We start from the raw sequence: 21,364 nt of genomic DNA, 5'->3' as shown, positions 1-21,364 counted from the left end.
GTCGGCGGCACGGCCGGCGGACATGCATTTGCCAATGCATGTCCGCCATCACTTCCATAGCACTTGCAAGTTGCATGGCATGTGTGGATGCGCCATTAGGTGCCAGGGGTTTCATCCAAGCCAGCGCCGTCCATGAGGAAATCACGACGTTGAATAGAATCAAAGTTTTTATTTGCTGAATGTATGCATAGCGCATTGAAGGCACCTATCCACCTCCTACCATTTATCTCCGGTATAGGCATCTTTGCTGCTTCTCTACATGGTCTTCTTTACTATCTGGACTTGACTAGTCGCCACCAAGATCATCTCGACAATGGTCTTCGGCAAACCAAGCCACGATCAGTTTCTTTCGTGTGTTGTCCATAATTATCTAAATAACTCTGTTTTACCTGCAAATATAAATAAATACATTTTAAGATTAATAATTTATAAGTCTGTACAAAAGAAACAGTTATAACTTATAAATATATTATAGCAAAAACAATCATTTGAATAAATTAAGCTAAATATCACCACTGAATGAATAATTTTCAACATGTGAACAAAAGTCAAGGATGTGTTGTCTCTACATTTTCATATTATGTTTCAATAAATATAATAAAGTACATACAAGTATAATAATTAATCTTTTGACTTGACTTTTAATTAATAAACTTGAATCGATTTGGTTGATCCTTGATCCTGAATATATTAATGTCACTATTTAATACTACTGGAAAAATATTATTTGATTAAAAGTATGTTGTATCAATTAACACGATGTATGGTTTCTTATACAAATCAAAAATAGGGCGGCCAGAAATTACTCATAGTACCTAGTATTAATATACGTTGTAGTCAGTGTCACCGTTAGTAAATAGACAACAGCTTCAAAACATTAACTAGGTATTAATAAAGTTTATTCGGATCTTTTAAGAACTACCTAATACCATTAGCTATGTGTACTGTGTAGGTACGTTGACAAATTGGCATGCATTAAACTTGTACACTGAAGATATCTGTCCTTAATGACGATATTAACGTAGCGTAGAGAGCAAATCAATACTTAAATATCGCAGCCATTTAGCTAAATTAAACATTTAATACCTGCTGGCCTGGTATATAATTGCCGTTCAGTCATTAATTAATCAAATAGTTAGCCACTTTTCTGTCTAAACACATGCCAAAACATTGGATATTTGGGTTTGCTTTGAGCGGCAACCTGAATGTTACATTTGTTAATTGTAATCATTAATATTAATGGATCTCACTGATTATATTTGCGAGTGTCATAATGATAATTAAATTAATTACTAGAATTTTGATAACTCTGAGTATTAATGCAAACAAATAAAACAGATTATTGGAAGAACACCTGCAATATAGGTAGGTAAACAGATAATAGAGATATAAATAGGTACATATGTTTATAATTTTGAATCGAAAATACATGAATAAAATAAAGAAGTACCTACAGAACCACGCCCGCGTCCAAATTATATATTATGTTAAATAAAAAAAATCATAGGTTTAACTTAATATGGTTTTGTAGCGATTCAGAAAATCATATGTTTAACTTAATATTATGGTTTTGTAGCGATTCAGAAAATTTTCTTTTATACATTTCCAATACCATCCTCCGAGTAAAATGGCTCTGATATTCAGACTGCCAAAATTATAAGGATACCGATTTGCCATTTGGCTACGAAACCCGAATAAATCATTGTATTGTCGTTCTTTAACATCGCTTTAATAAAACCTACGAAATTTTCTCAAACTGACGGACAATTTAAAGATCTTGAATAATTGTAGTGTCGGTATATTAAACCTCATTAGGTGCGAGATAAAATCAAGCAACTAGATAACTGCAAACGAGTGGAGCACGTTTTACGACCTTGTTAAGTCTTACAATTGTTGAACTTGGCGCCCGCGGCTTCACCCTACCATTACTGACTTAGGAAGTCTTTCATTAAGCTTAAGATTAGATGCTTTTAATTTTATATGTAAAGACTGTAACCTTCCAGACCTCATGGTGTAATTATGAATTAGGGTGTTTAACTTGATCAAAGTTTTTATTACTTATTTGTTTTAGGGGTGTTTATGTTTAAGTAGAGTCAGTTTATCTAATGATTTCAGTTGTACTTTGGATAAAACAAATACAAATCGCATTGTACGTGATTACACATGGTATCAAAATGTGTGTTATTACTATAATAGTATATCATATTATGAATTGTATCAATTCACAAGCTTGTTTTTTAATAAGTTAGGTAGATAGATCTACGGGATAATGATTAATGAGATACATATTAGAGACAGTATTTTACACCAGCTACAATTCTATAAGGCAAAAGTATGGCCTCATATGGGATACTCTTCTCACCTCTGGGCTGGAGCACCCCATATCAACCACTTTCCTTTGACCGCCGTCACCGTCAAGCCACTCAAGTCGTCATCAAACCCGAGCTAAGCGATCGGCTCGATGCATTGCGGCGTGATTTTGCGTGTCCATACGAATTCAACCAATTGTAAAGGGTTTCGAACGACAGTTTGACTTAATACCAGCAGCCAAATTCGACAATAAATAAGAAATAAATACAATCACACTACCCACTCGGTAAAGCTATATCACCTAGATGTGTGGTCTTGAGCAACCATGCACTTTCTTGACATTTTCTGCTTAGGACTACTAAATTGCGGAACAGTTTGTCATTAGCAGTATTTCCATTTGCCTGTGATTTGAATTGCAATGCTTGCTAGCGATAGCAATTTAACAATTATTTAACGATTGCAGTGATCACTTATCACCAAGTGCATCGCTGGCTCGTTTGCTAGTATAAAAAATGTATATCAACTGAAATTATCAACATTTTTATTTTTAACCTACAACTAATGAAAGAAATAATTCAGATATACAACTTTTACGTCATGCGAAAAAACAGATTAATAATTTATAGCGCCTACAGAAAAAGATGAGCAATAAATGCTATATCTCAAAATTTCCCCAACTTTTTATTAGGAGAATAGTATTAGTACCATATTGCTTTTCTAAAATAACACGAATAATTGAACAGTATGAAAATTATGACGTCGTTATAGACTAATATTCAATTCTGCTTCGAAAATTCTACATAGATACTTATTCTCTATAAAAAATGGATCATAATATGCACTTTTGTGGTAACAATTATAAGTCTAGGTACTAACGTTTCTTGCTTTTGAATAAGCAAAAGATGGATTTGAACGAATTTGTTATAAATCATATTCAGGTGTTTTCATTTACAGGTACTTAATTTTGTCTCATTAACATAATATAACCAAATCCCATTCAAATATATATTGTTCATATTTTTCTTACCTTACACGACGTGTCTGAAGATTATACAATATAATAATATTGAAACCCAAATTATTTATTTTCAAATGCGCATGAATAAACCGTAATAGCACAGGTTATAAATAGCATTAGGTATACCAAAATTATCTTAGATTCATACCGAAAACGTGAATCTCCAATCTGCTCTATCAATTAACTTTCTTCGAAATATCGCAAAACATTACCATTAACAAAAAAAATACTCTTCTGTGATTTCTAAAAAATATACCTTCTATTACCTACTTATATTATGTAAACAATCAGGCATAGAATAATTTTAAGCAAACTATTCATTCAATAACTTCTATTCAAATAAGTTAATTGACAAACTGATGCGGGTTCAGCACTCTTAAAAGGTAAAGGTTTCCTAAAAGTTTAAGTGGAGTCCCATATTTCATGAGTTCAGGACAGCCGCGGCTCTCTACAAATAAATAATATTAATTTAGTGCTTTTAACATCAACAGCCTCTTCAATGAAGCGTGGGCGTAGTACCAAGGAATTCCTTGATAAAGGTTTGATACCTACTTACTTTGCAATTAAATATCTACTAAAAAATACATGCTGCGATGTAAGAACTTTTCGGTGCTTTTGGTAGCGGTTGAAAACATCTCCGTCTGGCATTGCTCAGAAGACTGATTGCCTCAGTACTTGCCTGTACGAAAAACAGGACTTCACTTTTTAATAAACTATCAATCTCACTCAAAATTACTACATTTTGAACGTTAATATACGCTTGATAGTTCACAAAGATGATAATTATCTACAAAAATTGTATGTACCTACTTAATTTTTATATTTTTTCTGTAAGTTAAAATATTTCTTAAAATTTATTTTTATTACAGCAAAGTTGGATAAAATATAAGACATGTTGTTGGCTCACATCAACATCCCAACTTACAAGAAGTTCAAAAGTTATGGATGAAATATCAACAAAACTTATACAAATACTTTTGCAGGCAGTTTTTATAAAATTGAATGTAGCCGAGTTACAGGATGCAAAACTATAAGTCAAGGATGATTTGCTATGCTTTTTCAACTTTTATGTAGAGTTCCGTAACAAAATTATACTACAGTTATGGAATCATTTCGGTCCATCGCTCTGGTTAAATGTCTGTCCGATCCCAAAACCCTTTGATATATCAAACGGACAGAGATTTCCAATATAATTTAAATGAATCTCTTGAAACTTAAAATTAAACTATAAATTCTATCAACATAATATAATATGTGAATATATTATCACACTCATATTGATTGATTTTATTATTTTGATTTTGTATTACCATTCTGTATACTTGGTTAACAGTTACCTACATACTCATTAATCTTTATAATGAATTAAAACTGAGGTAGGTAATACGGTCTTCCCACGTAACATAAACTATTTTAAATGCCAAATACAATATTAACTATTAAATATAATTTTAATTTGTCGTGATTAGCATTTCCATCATAAAATAGTTAATTGCAATGGTATTTTGTTGGTATTTTGCGATTATTGTTTTGTTTCCTACCTACCGACTATTGTTTTGTTTCTAGGACATTTATCATCAATATAAGTATTAGTAACTAATATAGATCCTGTTTAAATCTTTACTGTAACTTAAACTATTCACGATACTTGTAAACCAAGAAAGTAAATTATTTGTAGCACGAACCTTTTTGTGTTAAAATCTTGATTTTTTAACTGGCTGCATTCGATTCTTTCAAGTCAGTTGCCGGAGAAACTTCGGCGCTCTGTCGTGGGAAGTGTCAAAAACTTAAAATAAATTTTCCGTTTTTAATTCATTATCCGCCATGAATCGAATGGAAGACAGTGTTTTATCGCCTTCATATTTCTGGAATTGTCTTACACTAAAAGAGGAATGTCCATTCTTCTCGAGAAGCGATCCAACGTTGTTCTACTTTGCAGTTGGTTTGACCGGACTGTATGCTGCATTATTATTAACGATCTTTATTGACTTAAAGTTCTATTGGAGCGTAGATAATTTGCAGTATCAAGTGGATTATTACGTTAACTTTATAAAGAAGAAAATAAAGCATATTCAAATCAACCAACGAAGGCTTGTCAGTACACAGGAACGGACGAACAAGCAGTTAAAACGAAGCGAGCAGTGTAATAAACTAGTGAACGTTCTCCGAGGGACACTCGCAAGCAACCCCGAAGAAATATCACCCGCTGCACAAATAAACGAAGAGAGTAAAACTGCCCCTTCAGAGCCTTACAGTAAATGTTTTGAAATTAACAACATTATAGATTTTATGCAATAAAAAGTGTCTAGACTATAAATACGTACTTACTAAAAATAGTAAAATCGTTAACAGTATGCACAGAATAAGTAAATAAAGTTTCATTACAATTCATTCAAAATATAGAAAAATATTTTGATATGTGTACTTTTCATTCAATACGTCTTGTTAATTCATTACATTTCATTTAATTAGGTATCTAGTTAAGGACCTACTAATGAAGGACCATGTAAAAGTTATTTACATTTTAATGGTAATTTAATAGGTACTAAGCAAATCGAATATGCAAAAAAATTATGATAAAAAAGACCTGATTCATGTAAAAAAAAATATTTCACTCGGATAAGCACGATGTTTACCGCAGAACGATATTGTGTCAGTTACTATGTTGAGTGAAGTATGCAGAAAGTTAAACGAATTCTAGGACAGGAAGAGGCGCCGGTTAAAGTTAAGCAATTAAGAAGAGTCTAAGCGGCGAGATTGCATGAAACCAACTTCTTGTTTTCCATTCCGAAAACTATCTTCATTACACTGACAGTGTACGCGTACGAGATGCAATGTTTTCCAACGTTGCATATCAACCCGAAACTACTTTAAGTTTCAAGTCTACACGTTTGTCAACATGGTACAACTCCAAACATGCACATGTGCTACACTTTTGAGTATTTACGCAAATATACAAGAGCAAATTCTTATTTTCGTAACACCAGAACTATAACTCTATTTTTTTTTAATCTGTCTTGTACATCTTGAATTCTTTGTGATTTCTTTTTTTTACTTAAGTAATTATTTTAATTGCTCTCGAGATACAAGAATACTTCATTAGGCAATTGGTACTTATCAAACTGTTTACTTAAATTGCCTTGCTCAAATACGAGATTCATATATTAAATCAGTCTGTTTGTAACATTTCTTTATTTCCTCATTGGCTGTTATAGAAACGTTACCATAGAAATTGCGAAGAAAATATTTCAGAGAGTCATTACAACATCAATGAAACTTGATGGCGTCTAACGCAATCTTATTTGTGACACAATTTCTTTGGAAAATAGAGTATGGTATTGGACGTAATTTCCTTTTAAAACAATTTCTGCTCTAAAACTCAAGATGCTGCTGTTAAGATTTACAAATAATTGAACTTTAAGAAAAAATAGAGTTAAAAAACACATAAAATAGAGCCTCTATTGACAAACCGTCGTTAAATTATTATTTATCAATATTGTCATAAAGGATATAAAATAAAAATATGTATATGAGAGTAACTAAAGGTACTTTAAATATAAAATTTTACTCGGAAAATTCACGTTAAAAGTAATATATTGGGGTTAGAGTTCTTGTGAGATGACGACCTCATTTGTTAGTGGACGTTAGGCGCCCAGCAGTTGGACGCGATCCAACCGCTTCCGACCAGATTAACTTTTTATTCAATCCGAACGCCACTTAGGATACGAGTTATTTAATTTAGTAAAACAACATTTTTTTTCATCAAATTTATTTCACACAATCACACACTTTCGTACGTCCCTTATAAATACTTATCTGTTAATTTTATCCAAAGCTTTAGTTTTAACTTACACACGATTCACTTAATTACTAGGTTATTTACATACAATTCTTTCATCGGTGTTCCGGTAACAATTTAGCGGCCTTAATGACGGCATAACAAGAACAATACAAACAGTTAAAACGAAAACTTAACATAAAACTAACAAACACAGCCTTGTAACTTAAATCAATTAAACATCCAAATAAAAACAACTATAAATCAACACTTACAAATTATGTAACATTAACGAACGTAGTAACAAACGATCAAAGCGATTGGTAACGATGTAACAATGGTACCGTAATGTCCATTTTCGCCCCCGGAGAGGATATTGATAAACTTTATAAAGTAAATGTTAAAACATTATGGTTAAATTCGCTGAGTGTATACAGTGCGGCGCTTGTATGAAACAATTTAATTAAGGTCACATTATCTCGGCAATTTTATGGAAATATTGCTACACATGACTGTATTAAAATTAAATAAGCTACTGATATGGTTTCACCATAATTTTGAGGGCGAAAATGATCACTAAGTTGAGTCAACAAACATTCAGATATTATTATCGTAAGTAATAAGGACATTTTGGCCAGCTTTAATATAAACTATACGTACAACTATAGGTACTGGTACATAGCAACTAAAGCAAGATACCAAGTTTGTTTAGGTTATTACAAGTACGATAATTGCGTTTTTTAAAGATTAATCCATGAAAAACCTTTAAAGAAGGCAATTTTTTAAACAAAGACATTAAAAGAATGCAGGCACTTTTTGGTTTAAGGCACTTTGTGACTGTGTTCTTAACAACGCGTGGTTTAAAGTCTAGAAATTATTACCTTTGAAGGTAAGAGATGCTTTTGATGATTATTTTAAATTTTAAACAATTTTTTAAAGTAAAAACATGAAACGTAACGAAGAGAAACAGTAAAATCAACAAACGAAACCGGCTTATTTACCAACAAAAAATTAACACTTAGTGTATCATAAATTAACATCACTTAAATCATTACAGAAAACAAAATGAAATAACCGCCAAATTAACAAAATTAACTGAACTGCAAATGTAACAAAATATCAACAGAACTTCATTTAGAAATTAATGGTAAATTGTATCCCAAACTGATTAAATGAAGGTTCCAACCTTTTAAAGGTCTGAAAATCACAAACGTAATCGTAACATATTTGGTAACAAAAAATTAACAAAAACTCCCAAACATAAATTCAACATTCTTACAAATTAACAAAGTGGTTTTTCAAATTTTCATAATCGAGAATTAATAGTGACAAAAATTTAACATTTTTTTTTTGTTGTAGTCTTGTTTTGAGTAGCTTTACTATGAGTTATTTAAAAACCGAATTAACGTAACGTAAATTAATTAGAATTTAGAAACAAAATATTCCAAATAACCTGGATTTGTCATTCAAACGTTAAAACTGGTGGCAATTTAATCCGAACATATTATTTAACAGAGCAAAACAGAAAAAAATTAACCAAACAAAAATTCAACTTTTTACGCAATGATTAATATTACTATCGTTTACATCGCATTATTAACAATTATTAACGTCAAACTTAACGAAGTGGTTTTGAAACTAAAACAAAAACTCAACGGACTTTAAACATAACCGCAAGCTGAAAGCTAAAAACATTTTTTTAATCAAAGGATAACGCAATCAGACCAGCTGATTGTAATAACTGATTTTGAGATAACATTATAACTTCACTAATTAAAGATGATATTTTTGAGAAATATGCAAACGAAACAACATTTAAACATTTATCAACAAAAGTTAACGCGAGGTATTTCAACGCGAGGCAAGATTGGAGGTGAGGTGTGCGGGGCCGTTCGCGTGACACGCGCTCCTCGCGCTCCTCGCGTCGTTTGTTTTTCGTAACGTTAGCGCTATGCCACAGTGTAAAATACTTATATCAAAAGTAAATTGTGATCAATTTTTATTATGTAAGCAATGTAAAAGTGTTTGTGTCAGATTGTAAATATAAAAGTAAATAAAGAAATCATTTACAACTTTATAAACTGAGATAAGTAGGTACTAGGAATTTATTAATTAGCACAACATAATTATGGAAGTACTTGGTGTAACTAATAAATATTACTTGCTGCTACCAGTAGAAGCTTAGAGTATTATATTAGAATAGTATAGAGCGCGTGTATTACAATATAACTACAATACTACAACAATCTACAAAAATGGTCTGATATTATTTCTTCGTAAAATTATAAAAAAAAAAGTTTTATTGAAAAATATAAATATCGCTAATTTCTGAACATTTTCACTCATAACATTTTTATTTATAGTTCTATGACAAAAAGTTACTGGACCAAAATTGTAGAAAATTTAATTTGCAACAAATAATGTTGACAATTTTTTTTTATCAGATTAATAGTTTAAGAGATATATCATAAAAACCATATTAAGCGCTATTTTTAAGATGGCGGCCGTGGGACAAGGGTGGCGACCCCACAAACTTGGTGATAGCTTCACACTAACCCCCCCTACACATCAAAAAAATAAAATGCGTCCTCCTAAAAAACGCAACCCCAAATGTAACTTTTCAATGAACTATAATAACAATGATTATGAACTAACTATTATCATCTATTATACAGTAAAAGTTCCTTATTCGCGCTTCCTTTATTCGCGTTTTCACTATTCGGGAATTAAAAAAATGCGACCCAATTTCTATATTCGCGACTAAAAATTTTTTTATTCGCGGATTTAATAAGTACATACATAATAATAAAATTATTCCAATAGGTATCTAACACAATATCCTTGTCAAATGGACTAATAAGAAAGTAAAATAGATCTTATTACAAGTTAGCCTAAAGTACATAATATTATGTTGTTAATTAATGATATCGCCGAGGCCTTTGACCCAAGCCGCCTTTGTCGCAAGCCGCCTTTGCCGCGATTGATGTTTTTGAGAATGTAAATAAACAGAATGGAAGCAACCTTATAACTCAATAAATAAAGTATATTTTTAAATGTAGTTCCGTTTATAGTAAAAGCCGCTTTGCGTGGTTTATAGGTTTCGTCTTTCACATTCGTTACAAAAATAATTGTGATCGAGTAACGTCTACTGCACTCTTCCTAGTTTATAAATTTATAATGTCAACTAAAAAAAATGAGACACGAAAAAAATCTCAATCGTCACCTAGGAACGTATAACGTAGAACCTATAATCCCATATAATAATTACCATTCCGTATTCACGGTTTCTGTATTCGAGGCATATATTTTATGGAACATATACCCCGCCAATAAGGAACTTTTACTGTAGTGATTAATAATTATTATTAGTCAATAATCATTATTATTTGACTATTATCAATTATTTTTTAACAAATAATCATTATTGTTTTTTTCCTTAAAATAAACAACTGTAATTAATAATTATACCCCAAAATTATGCAAATAATACACCAATTACGTAATAATAATCCATACTAATATTATAAATGCGAACGTAACTCTGTCTGTCTGTCTGTTACTCAATCACGCCTAAACTACTGAACCAATTTGCATGAAATTTGGTATAGAGATATTTTGATACCCGAGAAAAGGCATAGGCTACCTTTTATTGCGAAATATGTACCACGGGCGAAGCCGGGGCGGACCACTAGTATTATATATATAAAACAAATTATTATAAACTAAACTCTTATTTCACAGTAACGCAGCTTTTATCGTTTTGAAATAAAAGCATACGAGGTGAAACTTTATGACCAACTGATATTTTTATTCTGTGGCATCAAGTAACTACGTTTTTATCATATTACTCAATTTACATACTAGTTCTCTTTTCCTGTCCTTTTTTGTGATACTGACACTGCTTTCTTCCGAATTTTGTTTGTTTTGTTACCCATTTTCAATAATTTATCTTTACTCAAAACTTAAAATCGAGCGGAGATAATTTGACACAGGTCCTACGTTAGCAAGCGCCTGATCAGGACTGGCGGGGTAGCGGGCAGCGCGGTTTGTAAAGAAAACGCTGGGCAACGTTAAGTTCTGAGATATAATATGTATTTAATAATTACAGGGCTTCAGTAGAAAACCAAAATTTAGCACGTTTTCTGCAGTACATCAAAATACATATCCTTATATAAAAATTATTTCCAAAATCAGAAATTTCATTAATAAATAATTCGTTTTCGATCTTTATTTTAGCCTATTTTTATGATTTTATATGATCGAACAAAATACACGTGGTTGTGTAACAAATTAGCACACTTTTTAGGAAATATCTTGAAGTGTATTGATTATTTTTTCTAGAAGCGTCATATAATTGCAAATACATGAAAAATTTGATCTTGCAAACCAATTTTACTCCGCTTCGCTGAAAGGACTCCCCTTAAGACAGTAGGTAAGTCGGTCAAATAACAATGAGTAATAAGTAAACGAAGAAAACTTAACAAAAACTCAATCATTCAAAAAGAAGCAGTAGTTAACAATGATTAACGGTTTTTAACAACAATAGCAACATTTGAACTGGGAACAAGCGTAACAAGTTAAACTTAACATGAAACTTTAACGCGACAACAAACAAGACCGTGCATTAAGGCGGGAGAAACCATACTCTATACATTTTACTTATTTACAACTTTGGAACCGAATTACGTTAATGTTCATTCCTAAGACCTACGACAAAGGTTTTACTAAAGAATTGATAAAATGAAATTAAAATTAAATGATCACACAATATTATTACTAAACCTACGCTATCTTTGGGATTTTAGAAATATAATCAACTCGACTGCGTCATTTTTCAGTAAATGATCCACTTTTTGTACTCAAACGTACCTTTTTGATGAGAATCGATAATTGGGAATCGATGTTGATGATATCAATGTTGAGAAATATCTCTGAATCGTCGAATGTATTGGTGTCCAGCCTGTAACAAAAATTACCAAAATAAATATCCGGAGAGAAAGTTTGTTTTTCTTTACTTTCCATTTTAATGGAAATGTGAGTTGTCTAGGTACCACAAATGTATTCATTAAATTGAATTAATTGATTGATCAATGAACTGTAGGAGAAAATTATGTTCAAAACAATTATAGGTAAGTATTCGAAAAAAGTCTTGAATTCCGGAAGAAAACAGACAAACTGGAAAGTGATAAAGTTTACTTACTAATATATATTCTCCAAAGTGTTCCTCGAAACAATCTCCAAATAGACTTACGAAGATGTTTTTCACGAAACGAAATTGCTTTTACTGTTACTAAAACATTGATTAACTTCGCTTTTGCTTCCAACTTTTAATTGACAAACTAGTAATGCGAACTTTGAACGTGATGTTAATATTAAATGCGCACTGTAGCCGGGGACCCGGCGGGCCCCCGGTGTGTTCGGTGCAATCGAAAATTTGGAAGTGATGTTGTTTAGTTTTGACACCCTTATATATGTGTCCCGAAATCCCTCGCAACGCCACCGTGGGAGCGTAAGCGCACGTGGGCTCCTTGCGTAAAAGCACACAATAGCGCACTTTTTCTTTGTTGTATTGATTTCGACCCCTTGAACGTCTTACCTATCTGTATTTACCTGTAGTGGGGTGAGTGTTCACCCGGTGGGAATGCACGTAATCAGGACAGAAATTAAATTATTATAATCGTCGAAATTATACGAGGGACGACCAAGTAACGGAATTTTCTCACGAAATCCATCCCTTCCATTGTTATGTAAATTGATGTTTTAACATATTCGTTTTTTATGAGCGCATATTTATATTATATTCATAGGTACAGCTTCATATCGCTTAGCGAATATATCGCAAATAAGATTAATAGTCTAAAAACTATGACTGCATAATACGTGGGAGGCAGAATAAAAATTTAATGTAATAAGAAATCTCCAAGATACGTTCTTACTATGTTTACGTATCACGTTCGCGTTGAATATAAACACTCTCTACGGCTCAATTTCCTGAGTACATAATATTTTGGCTTTATTATAAAAACATTGAGGGTCTCAGCACTAGGTAGGTATGTGTGCCTGACTCATTAATTTGCGAATGCTCAAAGCGTAACGGTCCTGATTGACTTTCCCCAAGTGCTTTAGGCCTACAAAAGATCTTTTCAACGATAACGTAGAACGTGCTCTGTTTAAAATAATGAGACCTTTAATTTATTAAGAAGGGAACCTGAGATATTTGCTACTTGACCCTTAGTAAAATACATTGTTCTGTGTAAATTCAAGCCTCGCAAACATTGTATTAAACGCACTCTAAATCAAAGGACATTTTACTTGGACAGACTTTTTTCAATCATACAGGTTGAATTCAATCATCCTTAATATTTTGTATTGCATTCTATTAGAAAAATTAACATATAACACATAGTTTCAGACTTTTTAATTTATTTAAACCTCATATAATTTATTGAAAATTGTAGAGCGATAAAAATAAATTATATTGTAAAGTTCCTGCATTCTATTTTAAATGAATATATCTCATTTGGAAAACTGAAATGAACCTGCATGCATTTACATTCATTTAATTGTAAAATAGCAAATTTAAATTTGAACATTTCCTGTGGTATTAACAGAGGATAAATTGTAATGATAACACACAATGTTATTTAATTATAGCTATTCGTATATAATTATTGAGTATTTCATCGCAATAACATTAATCTCTGTTAACTGTGTAAATAATATATATTATTTACACGCATAAGTTCGTGTAATTGACGTAGAAAATAATTTCAGTGTAATTGTTTAACTAGCATGAAGATTTGTGCTCAACTTTTTCCACGTACAATTTTATATTAACTCATCCGCTAATTTAAATTTTCCGTATAGCAATATTTTTGTGTTATATAAAGCAAAGCATTGCATAATGTTTTAATGTTGACTAAGAAAGTAATACTGTTTTTATTTAAAAACAGTATCACTTTTTTAATCAAAATAGCCTAGAGGCAAATACTAATCATTTGTTCTATGTATTAGTAGGAAATAATATTGTAATACTGTGGTATTAGCCTCTAGGCCTTTAGGTACCTACCTACGGCCTACCTATTTTATAATTTTATATGCTCTATCTATAACAAAATCAAACTAATCTCATAATATTAGACTTTTATCTTAAAAATATGATGTAATACAGAATATATTATGTATACAGTGTATGTCCTGAATAAAATGAGAGTACCTACAGCAAAGCTAACAACATCTTCGCCAACCTTCAATCGTTTCAGTTCAGTTCAATGGAAATCCCGACGGGAATTATTTTCGTACAACTCGTTTATAGATAGTCAATTTAATTCTGAAGTAAATTGCGTTGCATCCCACAGCTTCCATTCCATGAGAACTATAGTGACTTGTCCTGGCTCTTCTCCGGTAGAAAAAAATAAAAAGAATATTCAAACAGAAGTAGCTGTAACACGAATATGCTTAAATCGTATAGGTATATACTAAATATTTATAAAAAGCAAGTTTTATCCTATAATTCATTGACAATCTTAGACTCTATAGTTATTCGTGTTTTCTAACCTGTAAGATGTCGTTTTCTTTTCATTTTATAAGTGAAGTACAAAAACAAAGATATTAGTATATCCGTAGGTGTATCTGCACCGATGTTTAGAATTAACGTTCTTAAAATAGAGCCATCACAACAATTTTTAATATCGAATGATTGGTTCTCAGAACAGAGTTCATATTATTTTGTCTGAGTTGGTACCAATTTGCGATCGAAATCGAATGAACAGCGACAAATTGCCACATCTTGCATTCAAAATTTCTTGCTTGTTTACATATATGTGAGTATCATAACATAATGTTTTCACACGTAGGTACATTAAATATATGACTATAAAAGGAAATTTGATTATAATTTAATTATAATTTTAATAAAAGAAAACTTTCCAATTGAACCAAACCATAATATGGGGGAGTCCTTGAAGCTCTAGGTACTCTTATTTTTTGGGCGGCCAGCTGTAACTTTATTTATTTACCGAATGCTTTAAAACAATATATTGTATATCGAAAGAAAATAGCGATACATCCGTGAACGTTTCATTGTTCAGAAGGCAGACAAAGCATTGTACTAGCCTACGTTCAATTTTGAAATACACTTTGGGCGTTTGAATTCCATCCTCACAGGAACGCATGTATTCAAAGTAGGACAATTAGCACAATAATTTGTACAGTGCACGACAATCTGGTTGATTGTAACATGATTGTAACCTTTGTGACATAAATTTCGTGTAAGTAAACGTTTTAGGTAAGGAATTAAGTTATGTTTATCATTACATAATATTAAATGATGTAGTGTGCTATGGGATGTTACAACGAATCTATATCTATAATATAAAATGAATCCCCAAATGTGTTGGTAAGCGCATAAGTTGAGAACGGCTGAACCGATTTCGTTAATTCTTTTTAACCGACTTCAAAAAAAAGGAGGAGGTTATCAATTCGGCCGGTATATTTTTTTTTTTTTTTTTTTTTTTTTATGTATGTACACCGATTACTCCGAGGTTTCTGAACCGATTTACGTGATTCTTTTTTTGTTCGATGCGGGATGGTGTCGAATTGGTCCCATAAAAATTTTATTCGGCTAGGCCTAGTAGTTTTTATTTTATGAACATTTTTGTCTATACTCGATGACTTAATTTCAATGTAGCAAGTAACTTTGATTCACTTCCCGGTAACCGATTGAGCTGAAATTTTGTATACGAATGTAAATTGGATAGCGATGAAACATTATCATGACATGGAGCTGATCTGATGATGGAATCGGAAGGTGGCCATAGGAACTCAGTAATAATATATTGACTCAACTTTATCGAGTTTGGGCTCGTTTGATTCGTGTTGAAAAATACACTAAAAAGTATTAAATAAAAATAACTGCGTTAAAAACAACCGACTTCAAAAACGGAAAAGTAAGAAATAAAAAAGATTTGATATTATTAATTACTACATATTATTTTTATGTGCTATTTGTTAAATAGGTTTGAAGTCGGTGCCAAACACTAAGCACTTAGTATTAAGCCCATGCACCGACATCAAACCTTTTTAGTAAATAGCACATAAAAATAATATGTAGTAATTAATAATATCAAATCTTTTTTATTTCTTACTTTTCCGTTTTTGAAGTCGGTTGTTTTTAACGCAGTTATTTTTATTTTATTATATTCCTTGAAGTACGAGGATAGTTCTTATGTAGAGAAAACGTAAATATGTACCACGGGCGAAGCCGGGGCGGACTGCTAGTCTATAATATAAAAATGAATAGCAAAATGTGTTGGTAATCGTATAACTCAAGAACGACTGAACCGATTTCGTTAATTCTTTTTTTATAATATTCCTTGAAGTACGAGGATGGTTCTTATGGAGAGAAAACGTAAACACGTACCACCGGCGAAGCCGGGGCGAACAGCTATAATATATAAAAATGAAACCGTTTTCCTTCATCACGGCATCACGCGTGAACGGGTGGACCGATTTCGATAATTCTTTTTTTATTATATTCCTTGAAGTAGGAGGATGGTTCTTATGGAGAGAAAAAGTAAATATGTACCACGGGCGAAGCCGGGGCGGACCGCTTGTATAATATATTTAGCTGTAGGACAGACGACGTGGCTAGAAATGTTAATGATTAAGGTATTAGGTATATGTATAAGGGAAAAATTAAGAGATACTCATGGCTAAACTTTTTCAGTAGGTATGTTTAAACAACTGAGATGTCCTTGTCTCGATCCTCAGAGAGGACAAATAAAAATTTATAACTATCAGTACAGTTAAACATTAAAAGATAAAAAGTGCTCAAGTAACACGTAGAATGCATTTGAATCGCCTTATTCAAAAAATTAAGACTTCACAAGAAACTTCCATTTCCAAACCGTTTCCGTTTCCATGGTCAGTACCTAGGTATAGATTGTTCTATCTAATGTGCTTTAGATATTAAGTATTTACGCATAAAAAGAAGAAAGTAGTTATATTTCTATATTAGGTAGTATATTTATTGTCACTATAAAAACTCTTCTCGCTGAATACGACCGAGTTCGTGCTTACTAGGGAATGCAATCTCGAGTCAGATCTCGAGTCAATCTCGAGAAATATCAATCCCGCGGGATCCCGGGATTATCGGGATCCCGTCTAATTTAAAAAAAAAGTTGAATTCAGATGACAAAAAAAGCTAATAACTGCCTGTTTGTGATAGTGAGGTTAACTTAAATAACATATTACTCGAAAGAAAATAAAAACCTTTAAAATAATAATCTTACCAACTAAATAATAATCAGGTTGTAAGGAAATTAACGCAGGTAAATTAGGTAATCAAAACAGCTTCTTTCAAGGGAATTAGGAAAAACAGTGATTTTGACATTTTCAAAAACAAAGGGTATTAATAGCATCTGCTAAACGGCATCTAATGTCCGTTGCAATGTACCCCGCTGCTGAGAATGCCCTCTCCGACTCAACGCTGGTTGGCAACAGCGTGGCGAAGCAATTATATGCAAACTGCAAAAATAACCCCCTTGTTCCTCCACACACAAACAAGCCTATTTCTTTTTAAATGGTAGATTCTAATTTGTCTAAGCTCGTGGACGTGGATATACGTGCAAAAGGACTTTTTCGCGTCGCTGACCACTGCCGCCCAATCCCGTCAATCTCGAACGGGATCTCGTCATATGATGCGTCGGGATTGATCCCGAAAAATTACACGAGATCTCGCGAGATCGGGATCCCGCGGGATCGGGATTGCATTCCCTAGTGCTTACACTTAGACTAGAAGATAACACAAGTAGGCACAACAAACTTACTAGTAATAAACTTCCCTAAAATTAAGCTTATTCTCATTATTATTTACGATACGTTGTGTAAACACCATACATGAATACTATTTCTTATGTAACAAGGCCCTATTGTTAGCATTTAATGCTATGCTTTGCTTCACTTTATCTCTGGATGTAAATTTGTTGAAGCGCCAAAATTATCTTGAAATTTTGACAATGAATGTATTTTAATACTGTTGGTGAATTTCACAGTACGTATTTTCTTGATAAAACATCGTAGCATATTTTACGAGCACTGTATATTATTCTGTTTTATATAGATTCTACAGTCGGGTAAAAGTAAACCAAATTCATAGATTTATGTCTGTCATTTGTTAGAATTGTAAACCCAGCTACGAAAATAAGGATAAAGATTAATCACTACTGGAATTTACGTTCATGTTTCAACCGCCTTAAGCAAATAGAGCACTGTAAGGCGAAGTCAGTAATTTATTATAAAAACTAAACCATTGTTTGTGTTTAATGTAAGCCTCCAATTGATACTTTAGATTAACGAATATATTTATGCGACAAAGTTCTAAAATTAAATTAAAGGATTGACTCTACCTATTATGCGTTGGTAAGTAAAAAATTAATGTAAATTTCTTAACTTTATGCAACTTTGAAACTAAATTATAGGCTGCAAGAGATAAGATGAAATTGTCCTAAACATTTCAAAGTGTACCAGAATTTGACAACACAGTACTTATAGCTCAATGGAACTAGGACCTAGGTATGTATGTAATCAATCTTCCAATCAATCCCTTTACAATATGTAGATACCACATCAGACATGTATTTCCCAGTTGTTCGCTGTTATCGCTTTCACGTCGAAACTGCTTACTTTCTCAGCCGGATTAAGTGCCTCTCATGTTCCTATAATACTACTGAATCACTCTCATACGATAATTGAATATTATACGAGATTTCAGTTGACGGAAAACTTACAACATAATGCAGTACCAACTATCAACATAACAACATCAATACAATTAGTACTTTTGTCTGAATAATTTTCTTTAAAAATGTGTTATTAATTTATTTTATATTATGAACTTAGGCACCTTGAGGATTTTTTTTTATGTAATATCTTTGGTTTTTATTCATAAATATTCATCTGCAGTGTTATGTCTAAAAGTCTTAAATAGACCTCGAAAACTTTATACATAGTTTATAAAAGTAATGTATAAAATAAATTGTTCGGCTTATATAATCTAAGGACTACACACAACTATTGAATATAATCCAATGTACAATTAACCTAAACATAAATATTCGTTCTGTGCACAACAACAGTTTACAGTACGCAAACTCAACAGCTGAGTTTGGGGATTAATATTCTGCGCTCAGTTATATCTTGCTGTTAGCTTTAGAAAGCACACGTGCATGCGGAACCCGGGGCTCAATGAGTTTCGTTAAGATTTCACCGAGCAAGACGGGAGCGCCACTCCTCAATTATTCACACATACTCCCTTACTGGCCCCGGTTCTTTTCATAAGGTACAAAGGGGGATTCAGGTCGCAGCAACAACGAAAAGATTGCAAAGGACGTACATAATGTATGTAGGTAAGGATATAAGGCGAACTCTTAATATTAAGCGCTAGCGAGGGGCCGGGCCAACTTTATTACGGGATACCTTGAACCGTCACATGCTCACGTCGACAAGGTTATGCGTAATAAAAAGCGCTTGCATTACAATAAATTAGTTATCCTACCTTCATAACATGTTTAAGCATACATAAATCGTCTTGTTCTATAAGAAGATTTGGGAAATTGGTTCAAGTTATAGGTGTTGCTGTTATGACTGCCCGCTATTAAGTCTACCTACCTCAGAGCAAAGAGCAATACTCCCTACTGAAAGATTCAATCGCTTTCTTAGTTGTATTTGCTATTCCTACAATATTTATTAACAAACTAGCGGTCCGCCCCGGCTTCGCCCGTGGTACATATTCACGTATTCTCTACATAAGAACAATCCTCGAACTTCAAGGAATATTATAAAAAAAGAATTAACGTAGTAACGTAAACGTTAAGTTAAGCCGTTCTCAAGTTATGCGCTTACCAACACATTTTGGGATTCATTTTTATATAGATGGCACAATTTAAGTGAAACATAAGTTACCTAAAGGGTCTTTACCATCTCGTATTGTATTTTCAATAAAATATAATATTTTTTTAAACAAGTGTAGACATAATATAATTGTAAGTATTATAAATAATAAATATCTCATTTTCACAGCTTAGTTTTCGTGAAACGTTGAATTGAAAATAGAATTGTTATTCTTATTTCTTTTTGTCATTATCATAAAATTCATGCTGTTCCAATTATTATTTTTATTTTATTGTACACATTATTAATTTATAAAACCATATTACAGTGGTAAATAAATAGATTATAGAACTAGGTATATGTACAGTACATGTAATTACAGAAATTAAATTCATGCATGCACATAATACTGTATGCAAAGGCAAACAGCTTCATTCGTCAATTCATTCGTAAAATTATTTCATTCACAAACATTAACGGATATTAAGTTTGATAAGTCTATATTTTATCTTCGAGGGTAAAATACACGGCTTGTCATCCGCTATCGACACCTATTAACAGCTGGCAGTTGCCGAAGTCTTTGTTGATAAAACATTCTCAAAATGAAAACTCTTCAAGACGTCTCCTTTTTAGTTTTTAGCACACGATATAATACGCAGTCGAAGAAGCTGTTCTTCTGTCCTTCCTAAACATTTCCTTTATTCTAAACAATTCTAAAGAAAAAAAATAATATAAACAGTTGCAATACTAATATACTTTTCAAATAACTGCGGTGTTTGCTTTTCATGACCTATATTCAAGTTAGAACAGAAAACTTGGTCTTATTTACTCTTTTAAAAATACTGCACAATGCAAATAAAACAATGTTGATCATAATATTATTTCTCTACGATACGGGTCATTATCAACTATTATCGAAAGTCCTTTCGTTCGTAAAGCGGCACTTGGACAAGATATGGAAGTTTACCTAGTGGGTAATGTCGTGTCGTCATTACGTCATATTATTTAACCCTCAAGGGGTTCGGTGGGAAACTGTTTATGTAAATCGGGATGAAAATCTTGTTTCCGCTCCCATCTGTTATAGACACTGCGGAATGCGAGGGTTCTTTTCAAAGTTTGAGGACACGATTGAACGTAGGTTTTTTATAGCCGGGTACAGCAATCTTGTTCAGGTGTGCGCGCGAAAATCCGGTAGATCTGAGGTCGCGTACGTTATCCGATTTTATTGCATATTGAAATGTACTATTTTCCTGATATATTTCTATTAAAGGGCTCTCTACCTTGTTACATTTTGAAGATACGCTAGCTGGAATAATATGATAATATTTTGTTTTATGATTTTTTATGCATTAATACAATTAAACATG

At 32.3% G+C, this 21,364-nt stretch overlaps 1 protein-coding gene across 1 annotated transcript; it reads left to right on the top strand.

Annotated features, from left to right (window-relative positions):
- Positions 1–5,091: 5,091 nt before the first annotated feature.
- Positions 5,092–5,636, top strand: LOC123693341. Its single transcript, XM_045638397.1, has one exon. It carries the CDS (start codon positions 5,153–5,155, stop codon positions 5,624–5,626), a length of 474 nt encoding a protein of 157 aa, XP_045494353.1. The 5' UTR covers positions 5,092–5,152; the 3' UTR covers positions 5,627–5,636.
- Positions 5,637–21,364: the final 15,728 nt, after the last annotated feature.

This window comes from Colias croceus, chromosome 7, assembly GCF_905220415.1.
Source record: "Colias croceus chromosome 7, ilColCroc2.1".
Classification (NCBI taxonomy): Eukaryota; Metazoa; Arthropoda; class Insecta; order Lepidoptera; family Pieridae; genus Colias; species Colias croceus.
The sequence above is the reverse complement of the archived record's forward strand: the minus strand, read 5'-3'. Positions and strand labels throughout refer to the sequence as shown.